Source organism: Trichechus manatus, unplaced genomic scaffold (assembly GCF_000243295.1).
Source record: "Trichechus manatus latirostris isolate Lorelei unplaced genomic scaffold, TriManLat1.0 scaffold00088, whole genome shotgun sequence".
Taxonomy (NCBI): domain Eukaryota; kingdom Metazoa; phylum Chordata; class Mammalia; order Sirenia; family Trichechidae; genus Trichechus; species Trichechus manatus.
In genome coordinates, this window is record NW_004444024.1 from 8,840,339 (window position 1) to 8,851,198 (window position 10,860).

Below are 10,860 nucleotides of genomic sequence, written 5' to 3' on the forward strand. Positions count from 1 at the left end.
TTGAATCATGGAATCTTCGTATGGAGGGGTCCTTGAAAGAAGAGAATTGGCATTTACAAGTTCCTGTTATATGCCAAGGAACATCTTTCAAACTTTTTTTACTACGCTTCATAGTAAGAAATACATTTTCCAGGATGTTGTAGTACATGTGCCGAGTGTAAACTGTAACTGAAACGAAGATTTCACAAAACAATACTTCACTATATTCTATGTACTCTATTCTGCTCCTCTCTATTCATTACTATTATTTTAAACGATGGTGCTAATCCATGGAATTTATTTCACAGTCAGTTATGACCCACAGACTGGGAAACACATGTCTTTCACATTTAGAATCACTTTTCATTCTCATTGCAACCTTAAAAGGCAGGCATTCTTTCATTCCCATTTTGCAGATGAAGAAACTGAAGCTCAATGAGATTCAGTCATGTGCACAAAATCATCCAATTCCTAAGTGGCTGAGCTGGGATTCCAAGTGTGACTCCAGCTCATTCTCCTTCCATTATCTCCATGCCTGAGATTCCAAAGAGCCTACTTGGCCGGTGGGGAAACTCAATGCCCAGAGAGGAGAAGTGACTTGCCCAAGGTCACCCTGGGATTGGTGACAGGGCCTAAAACTGAAACTACATTCCTCTCAGAACTCCATATACCCTGGCACTGGGACTAGGTTCCTGTTGGCACGAAGCTCTTTTCCCACCATTGCTTGCTCCCGTTCTTCCCTGAAATCACTCTGAGTTAGATGAAGTTGAAATAGGCACAGGAACCATGCTCCCTGGACAAAGCTGAGCTTACTGATGGGGAAAAAATGCCTCTCAAACATTTATAGGTAAGAAGTATGTCATTCTGCACATCGTTGCTTCCACTGGAACTGGAAGTCATGGTGGCTTAAATTAAAAGCAAAACTCTTGTTTGCTGCACCTCTCTGCACACACAGCATGTCTCAACCTAGTTTCCAAAATGCACTCAATCTTAATTTAGCACAGCTTTGAATCTCCCTCTCTCCTTTTCTTTCCTTTCCCAGTTCAGAAGCAGGGTGCTGTCAATATTAGTATGTGCTGCCCACAGGGGAGAGTAACACAGGTCATCCATCGGAAGTGGATTTGGGGTGCATTTAAACTGGGCCAGGACTTCTTAAAGTCCTCTTATCAGGAACTTATAAGAGCAACAATGTTTGCAGCTGTTAGATATCGGCTCCCAGAACACAGGCAATTCCAGCAGAGGTGGTGCTAAGGAGGTGGAGGTCCCAGGGCAGGTCAAACTGGACGGCTACTTCACCAAGGTAGTTTAGGGCAACTAAGCAGAAAAAGCCCTGTTGGTGTAATGGTTAAGTGCTCAGCTACTAACCAAAAGGTTGGCAGTTCAAACCCACCCAGCAGCTCCTCAGGAGAAAAGACCTGGTGATTTGCTCCTGTAAAGATTACGGCCTAGGAAACCCTATGGGGCAGTTCTACTCTGTCGTATGGGGTTGCTATGAGTTGGAATAGACTCAACAACAACAACAAGCAGAAGGACAGGCTGGAATTAGGGCCAAAGGAAAGTCAAGATTATAACAAAAAAAGATGGTGCCAAGAGTCTCATTTGGAGGTAAGGCAAGGATGGGAGTGGGAGTCAGGCAGCAAAGTCAGAAACCAAGATGGCCAGCAGCAGGTTGGAGGATAGTATGAGGAATGAACAAGGGATGTGGCTCATGAACTGTAAGGGAGAGAACTTGAGCTTCCTTCTGATGTGGAGTCTAAGATATGGTGCAGGACAGGCCAGTGGCTAAAGGACCTGCAACTAGACCAAAGTAGCTGTGATGCCAGAAGGAGACTGGATGTGAGTCCCCTCCCCTTAGAATACTTGGGAGCCTAGTTTGGTCACAGAACCTAAGAGTACTAATGCCTTTCTCAATGCTAACAAGATCCTGTAATGGAGACAGGGAAGACTCAGCTCTGTTTCCTTCACTAGGCACAGATATCACTCTTACTGCCTCCATGGCTCCCCCTGACCCAAGCCCCCATTGTCTCTCTCCCGCGTTACTGCAATAACCTCTGACTTCGACTCTCTAGAGTCTACTCTCAACACTGCTTCCAGGATGATTCCATTTAAGCATTAGCCAGACCTTGTCACTGCTCAGCTCAGAACCCTCCCGTGGCTCCCCATGCAATGGCCTGCATGGCCCTACCCATGTTACCTCCCTGTCCTCCTTCCCTCCTCCACCCAAACTGCCCACCTTCCTGCTTTTCAAGCCAGCCAGGCATCCTTCTACCTCAAGGCCTTTGCACCTGCTGTTCCCTCTTCCCCTTGACTCTTCTCCCAGATATCCTCATAACTTGCTCTCTCACCTACTACAGATCTTTGCTCAAATGTCATCTTCTCAGTGAAGCCTTCTCTGACCACCATATTTAAAACTGCAACCCCCTACCCTCACACTCCCTCTCCTCCTTTCCATAGCTGTTACCATCTTGAAACATAATATATCATTCAGTGTCAGGTCTCCCTACTGGGATGTAATCTCCATGATAGCCAGCAGTTTTGTCTGTTATGATCATTGCTACAAGTGCAACCCCAATACCTAAAACAGTACCTGGCACATAGTAGGTACTCAACAAAGAGTGGTTAAATGCAGAAAATCCCCCTAACTCTCCAGCCTTAGCTCCTAGCATACACTGCCCCCCATACTCCCAGTTTCAGCCTCATGAGATACATCTTCTCTTCTTCCATTTCCATGCCTTTATCCACACACAACACCCTTTCTTCCTCCTCTTTACCAGTAAACATCTTTTTTTTTTTTTTTTTTTTAATCCCTCAAAGCCCAGGGTACCAGCATTTCTTCCACAAAACCTTTTCAGCTATCCCTGGTTGGAACTTTTCTCTTAAAACTCTATAATCTCTACTTTAAATGTCTTCTCTCTAGCATGTCACAATTTATTTTGAGAGTGATCTGGTACGATTTCTAGTCCTCATTAGCTGTAACAGGCTATGGATTCAGTTTCTTTGCTGGACACATCCAGCATTGACAAAGAAGGCTATGTTCTGGATATAGCTAGAATCACCTCCCAGACCTCATATAATTCATGTATTAAGCAAACAAAAACATGTTTCTATAAAATAAGACAAACTGTAGAGTACAGTAGTCAAGAGAGAGAACGGGTACTGGAGTGAGGCAGATCTGGATTCAAATCCTGGATTTTCCACTTACTAGCTGTGCAACATTGGGCAAATCGCCTAACCTCTCTGAATCTTGTAGCCCTGGTGGTGCAGTGGTTAAGTGTTACAGCTGCTAACCAAAAGGTCAGCAGTTTGAATCCACCAGCCACTCCTTGGAAACCCTATGGGGCAGTTCTACTCTGTCCTATAGGGTCGCTATGAGTCAGCATCGACTCGACAGTAATAGTTTTTCTTTTTTTTCTCTGAGCCTCAGATTCCTTGGGTAGAAAATGAGGAAAGGATAAGAGTCAATGGTTTGTTGTCTTTAAGGTCCCATCTAGCTCACAGATTCTCAGATGCTCTGAATCCACCAGGCCCTTCCCAATCCTCTTTGGAACTCAGTCGCTTACAGCCCTCATTACATGGATAACTCCGTCCGGTGCAAGACTTTTAATTCTCTGAAAACGTCAAGCACCTGTGCATTCCAGGGAGGAAGTGTCGGCTGGCTCCCAAAGCAGAAGAGTAGTCAAATGTGGGGATTCTATCTCTACCTTGGCTTCCTATCCTCTAGAAGATGGGAGTCTGTGTACAATGAGGAAACTTTGTGCACAATGTAGCTGCGGTACTCTGACCACTTTGGGAATTAATGATAGATTTTCGAAACCAAGTCTCATGGGTATGGGGCTGGGGAGGGTAGAGGATGACTTCAGTTAAATTGGTAATGAGCTCCTTTCTCTCAGTGCTTTGGAGATGCTCACCTAATCTACTGACTGAATAAGCAATCTGGCTGTCTAACTAGCTTAGCCATTAATTTCCCTTTTGACACCCAGGCTGCTTGATAATTTTGGGGTAACTGTGATTCTGTTTCCACTTTTTTTTCCCTAAGTGAATTTCTCACTTTGCCTCTGGGATTAAAGCATGGAGTAAATTCTCACTATTCCCCAGACCCACCATGCCTCTTCATGCCTCTAAGCCTTGGCTCATGCAGTTCCCTCCACTGGGAATGCCTCTCTCAGATCCCTTCTGCTCAGTGAAATCTTACTCCACCTTCAACCCCAAGTGCACAATATGACTGGAACGGAGAAATGAGCCTTTGCACCCTCAGGGCAAAACGAATGACTCCTCATTCTGTCCTCCCAGAGCTCTTTAAAACATTAGTAATCATAGCTAGCATGAATTAAAAACCAACACAGACCAGACGCTTCACAGATGCTACAGTAAAGGCTCACAACACTTCAAGGAAGGAAGATGGCATGCTGTTTTAAAAAAGAGAAAACTGTGGCTCAGGGAGGTGAAGTGACTTGACCAAGGTCATACAGCTGGACGTGGTGCAGCCAGGATTTGAGGCCAGTTCTCCTCATTGGACTCTGAAGCCAGTGTCCTTTCCACTCTGCAACGCTGCCTGCTATACCTCTGTCACAGCACAGGGCCACCGAGTTGTTATATCTCCTCCTCCCCTCTATTCATCTAGACTGCAGAATAATGTCTGGCATACTGAAGGAGCTCAGCACAGTCACAGAATGAAGCACAGAAGGAATCTATAAAAGAGACACTGTGTTAGCCTGACCCAGTAGTTGGGAATGGAGTTTAAATCGCAAACTTTACTTTATGAAAAGCATTTATTGAATGCCGAGTGTGTGCCTGGAATGACGCCAGCTCATCACTGCCACAACCCAGCTCGCCAGCCCAACTCAGCAGAAGGAGCCTGAGGGCTGGCTCTGCCTGACGGGTCCCAAAGAAGATTTGTGTTTACATTACCCAGTCAATTCTGTATTTATTTTGGATATTAAGCAGTGACATAAAAGCTGCTGACATTAACCTTCAGGGCAGAAATTGTCTTTAATGGACCCCGTAAAAGTTATTATTGATGGCAGCTGCATGTGGTATCACTATGACCTCAGCAAAAGCCTCCACCGCTATCAATACCATTGACAATTACTATTGACTAATGCAAGGCCGGGCGTGGAAGCTGAGTCAATGTTCCTGTGGCTGGAGGTTGCCGGGGGTTACGTTTTGCGTTTCACATTTATCTGTAAGGGTCTCTGAGAACTTGGCCACACACTTTTGGTGGCCTCAACTGAAAATTCAACCTACTTGCTGACTTAAATGGATGGGGGCAAAGGGCTCAGACGGTAGGATGAGAGAGACCTGAGTTCAAATCCAGGCCCTGACAACTTATTGCTACAGAATCTCTGATGTATCAGTTGACTTTGTTGGAGCCTCATTTTCTCCCATCTGGGAAATGGGAATGTCGTGGAGTTGTCATGAGGATTAAAGACACTCATGTACATAAAGAGGCTTGACAGATAACAGGTGCTCAGTGTGGGGTTGCTTGCTTCCTTCTACACTGCACTGTGCTGGCTAAAGGGTCCAGTGGAATTGAGCCCTGTTCTGATGATGTGATCCATCAAAGAAAGAGGAGGATGGATGGGCAAGAAGGAGAGGAGGGGCGGCGAGAATGATGGGAGAGTGGGAGGGGTAGAGAAGGAGAGCCAAGACTCTGTGATAGAGCCTGGCTCCAGCTGAGCTTGACACACGACCCTGTACAGGCCTCTTCACCTCTGTGCCTAGGTTTCCTCAGCTATAAGCTGAGGAGATAACCTGTGAACAAGAGTGCTGTAAATCTAATGGTGAATAAAAGTGAGTCATTGCTATGAACGCCATTGTTATTTAGACCTGAGTATAACAAAGCCTTTAATGTAACTACCCAAGTGGGTGCAAGTGATGTGCACGGGGGCACCCATGGAGTGTCGGGTTTGGGGAGGCCAAGCCAGTAAGGGATATGGAGGCAAGGAGCCTTCTGCTAGATTCACCTGCTCACCTCCTTTGCCTGCCCATCTTCTCTGACTACAAGTTTACAGTGACTCAAGTGGACACGGATGATCTGGAAGAACAGAGTGGCATGGCCAGGGGAAGCAGGTAGCCATTTCTCTGTCCCCATTGTCAAAGGCTGAAGCTCTTCACCCAACAGAGCTTAATTCAGCTCTCAGGGACTATACAATAACGTGGGCGGTATGTGCCTCACTCAATGATGACTTTATGGAAAAATGATCATTTGTCACCATGGCAAGAAGCCTTCAAAAGAACAAACAACCCAGGTAGTTTGTTGCAGAGAGAATTCACTATAATAAGTAGGGCTATGAGAGTAAAGATTTTAGAGTCACATAGGCCTGAGTTCAAATCTTATCTCCACTATTTACAGCTGTGTGACCTAGGCAGGATTTTTAACCTCTCTGTGCTCCAGATTCTTTATCTTGTACAATGTGGATAATGATCCCACCTACCACAAAGGGGTGTAGAGGGAGTAAATGAGATCATATAATTAAAGTGCTTAGCACAGCGCCTGGGTTCTGATAATTAGCAATAGCTATTAACTATTGTCGTTGTTACTATTACTGTTATTTTCCTCTTATGCACCATCCCTACAAAGATCCCACATCTTAGAATCCAGAATTTTAGATCTCAAAGGGCCTGGAGGTCATTCACCTCAGCTATTCCCTAAAAGTTTTTCCTAGAATAGTAGTCCCATCAGATGCTCTGAGAATAAAGAGATCTGTGGTCAAAAAATATTGGGAATTGCTGTGTATATCCCTCCTTGTTAATTAGCACATTAGCATGCATGATAGCATATTAAAGGCTCTGAGAAACTCTGCAGTAAAGAATCCTGTTTAAATTTGTTTAACCCAGTGTAAACCTATATCATTTGACCCCAGAATATCCCCACCCCCAAAATCTAAGAATTTTGTCCCAATCACTGTTCTCAGGATAGAGGGGCCCTGGTGGCACAGTGGTTAAGCACTCAGCTGCTAACTGAAAGGTCAGTGGTTCGAATCCACCAGTCACTCTGCAGGAGAAAGATATGGCAGTCTGCTTCTGTAAAAATTATAGCCTTGGAAACCCTATGGGGCAGTTCTACTGTCCTACAGGGTTGCTATGAGTCAGAATCGACTTGAGGGCAATGGGTTTTACTCTCAGGATACAGGAAATGCTTATTTCATTAAAACTTTGTATTTTATAGCTGAAGAACCTGAGGTCCAGAGAAAGGACGTAGTCCATCCAATGCTATGCCATAGGTCAGTGATGGAACAGGGGCCAGAACTCAGGCTTCCTGCCTCCTAATCAGATACCATTTGTAGGCGTCATCCTATAAATCAGTGCTTCGGTTCAGTGCACGGTTAGGGAGTGTGGAGAGGAAGGGCTGCTGGCTCAGCTTGGGCCTTGGTGGGAAGGTGGGTGATGGAGTATGGATGGTTCCCCACTGCAGAGAAGGCACACTTTTTCAGGTGCGAGATCTTCTGCCCCTTCATAGGGCTGGCTAGGGGTCAGGAGATGGTGACACTTCCAAGCCAGTCTCCAGCACCGGCTGTTCCCCTACCCCCAGACAAGGACAAGGCTGCCTAGGATAACATCTGACTCTTCTGGGAAGGGTGGCAGAATTGACATTTGGAACTCTGCTGCATCTGACTCTTTAAGAGGAAGAAATTTCCCCACTTACCCTGACCTTTTATGGTCTCTTGCCTGATCCCACATCTGGGGTTTGGTCCGTCATAACCCAGCTGGAACCTCCTTTTCAGTGACTAACTCTCCAAACCCTTATCTTTGACCTGGTCCCTGCCTGGCCCCCGAGAAAGCAGGAATCACTAGGTGTCTGCATTTGGAGCTGGAAACCAGAAGGGGGCACCAGTACCCGACTTGGCTCTTCCTCTTCTAATCCCGATTGCCCTCCCCACATTCCCCTCAGAACTCTGGTGTGGAAGCACCAGCAGACTCCCTCACTGGACTTCCAGGAAACAAAGCCCTCCACCCTTCCACCCTCCCCTCCAGGCAGAGGGCTGTTTCTGAGCTCTGCCACTTTCCCTCAGTCTTCACTGCCAGACCCCAGCAGGAGCTCTCTCAGGCGAATCCATGGTTAGCAAAGGTGCCCAGGGCTAGTTAGTCATAAAACACCACAGAGAGGGAGATTATTCCCCATAGCAGCTGCTGCAGGGCCACCCTGAAGCTGCGGAGCCCCTCAGAGATCTGCCAACAAGGTCCAGGGCAAAGAACGATAATTCTGAACCAAGATTCCCTTTTCTCCACTATAAGAAGGAGGCATGTGAATGCATTGTCACTTTCTCCTCCCACAGCACCTCTCGGGCCTTGGAAGAAGTCACTGCAGGGATGTGAGTGGAATAAGGAGTCCAGAACCAGCACTTCCAAAATCTGTGATGACATCATGGGGAAGCTGATAAAAACCTCAAGTTTTAGGTTATTTCAGCACGACAGAATTTTTGTCATCCTCTGATCAACACAGGAAACCCAGGTGGGACGGTGTCCAGGGCAACTTCCCAGGACTTCCGAGCATCTAGAGACTGAATGAGCAGGAGTTGGGCAGGCCCAGGACAAGCTGTGAGGAGACGGATATCACTGCCCTGGTCCCCTACCCTCCCTCTGACATAGGCAACTCGTAAGCCTTAAACCAGCCCTTGGGTGTCTCTCTAATCTGAAGGAAGGAGCAGAGACCCAGTCTCTGGCAGGTCATGGATGGATGGGTATTTCACTTGGGTGTGCAAAAGGCTCTGAGTTTTGACCACAGGGAACGAAGAAATTTTTTCATCAAGTTCACCAGAGCCCCAAGCATGGAGCAGAAAATCAATATTGTAATTAAAACCCCAGCCCCGCAACCTGGGTTTCTGGTCCTGGTGTAGGCCAAGCGGGCCACTCACCGGTCTCGGTGTTCTCGTGCTCTGTGTCGGTGAGTGTGAGGTTGGAGTTGGCCCGGCTGGACAGGCAGGAGCTGCGCCCTGACCGTGTGCTCCGGCCCCACAGTTGCATGGGGTGCTCAGGGGACAGGACGGTGTCAGCCTCCATGTCAGCATCAGAGCTGGCCCCCATGGAGTAGCCGCAGTGAGGGAGGCCGAGGTCGGTCCGGTACAGGGTGCCATGAGGGGGCGTCACCTCCCCCAGCCCCAGCTCATGCAGCGTGAAGTTGGTGCCTGGGAGGAAACACAGGTGAATTTGGTTAGGCTGCTGAGAAGGAGCCTCCCACCAGAAGCCTGGCCCCTTCCCCCCCCAGATTTACTGTTGTTCTTTGAACTCACTGAGGTGTTCCATGCCCCCATGCCCTTGCTCAGGCTGTTTGCTCTGCCTGTGGTACTCCTCCTGCTTCTCTCCACCAGCCCAGATCCTCCATATCTTTTAAAGCCCAACTTAAATGGCAACTCCTCTGTGAAGTCTTCCCTAATACCTATTCCCAGTGCAGAATAAAGCCTTTCCTCCACTGAGCTCCTTACCAGAGTCCTTGGGTCTGTCCCCCCTGCTGGAACACAACCTCACCAAAGTCAAGGACCATGTTTTGCTCATCTCTGAATCACTGTGCCTAGAACAAAACCCATACTCAGCAGGGGCTCAATTAACGTTAGTTAAACTGAGGGCTTCAGGTCTCCTCTCCCAAACCAGGGAGGACTTCCCGGAAAGGAGCACTCCCAAGCAGGGCAATGGTGTAGTCAGTGTGATGCAAATAGCTCCCTGGGACCAGAAGTTCCTTCCTGGCCAGGTCAGGAAAGCCCAGAGAATGAAGTGAAGAAGAAGGTGACGGGCAGAGAAAAGTTGGCTTTGCACACAGGAAACAGGCTATGCCTGCCACTTCCTCACACCAGGTGGGGCTGTGAAGGGGAATCAGCAGACTCTGGAATAAGCCAGAGACGAAAGCACACAGCCAAAGCTGGGCCGCTGATGACTGGGTCTGTTGAGGGCCCTGGAAGGCTTGGCAATGCCCAAGACTGAGGCCCGGAGAAAACAAGCGTAAGGAGAGTTCACCCAGGGATTAGTATTTAAGTGACAAAGGGAATGTTAACTTTCATGGGAAAACACAGCTTTGATGTTACTCCTGAATGTTCATGCACTGTCTATTCAAGGACTGCTGCTGTCATATTTCTTATATTCTCCGGAGTATTTTGTGGGAGGATGAGATAGAGGGGGTGGGCTAAGGCACAGAGGACCATAACCCAATTAAACCAGAGATCTGGGAAATGGACTTACAGTCAGGTTGTTGCCGTTGTTGTGTGCCGTCCAGTCAATTCCAACTCATAGTGACCCCATGTGACAGAGCAGGACTGCCCCATAGGGTTTTCTTGGCTATAATCTTGGCAGAAGCAGATTGCCAGGTCTTTCTCCTGCAGAGCTGCTGGGTGGGTTCACACTGTCAACCTTTCAGTGAACAGCTGAGAGCAAAACTGCTGGGCCAGCAGGGTTCTTGTATAGTTAGATAGCACCCACATACAAACTAATTCAGGCTGGCCCTGGGCCTTTCCTGGGGATACGGCAGTGACTAGGACATGGTGCTTGTCTTTACAGAGCTCACACTCAAGTGGGGGAGACACAATCAAAAGCACAGTTGGAGGTTAAGGTTGAAAGGGGGGAGATCCATGGACATTGCTCGGGGAGGCAGAAGTTGGGGTATCTGGGTGGGGAACTCAGAGGGCAGCTTTTTGGATGATCTTAAATGTGGATAACAAAGTAAGAAGAGAGAAGAGGTGTACGTCTGCCTGAACACTGAAGGAGTCTAGCAACCAAGGGGACTCAATAGGGGTCTCAACAGGACCGGTCAGCAAAGGAAAGAAAGAAGGAACTGCCAGAGAGGTAGGAGGGAAGCAGCAGAGAAGGCATCCTATTATAATTGTGTGTGTGTGTGTGTGTGTGTGTAGAGAAGGCATCCTATTATAATTGTGTGTGTGTGTGTGTGTGTGTGTG

The 10,860-nt window shown here is 47.6% G+C and overlaps 1 protein-coding gene across 1 annotated transcript in view; it reads right to left on the reverse strand.

Moving 5' to 3' along the window:
• The window catches only part of TENM4 (teneurin transmembrane protein 4), a 435,533-nt gene that overhangs the window by 420,413 nt on the left and 4,260 nt on the right, over window positions 1–10,860 (reverse strand). The window contains exon 2 of the mRNA XM_004382006.3: window positions 8,835–9,104. Within this exon, the coding sequence (XP_004382063.1) occupies window positions 8,835–9,104 (270 nt within the window). The remainder of the gene's footprint in view (window positions 1–8,834; window positions 9,105–10,860) is intronic.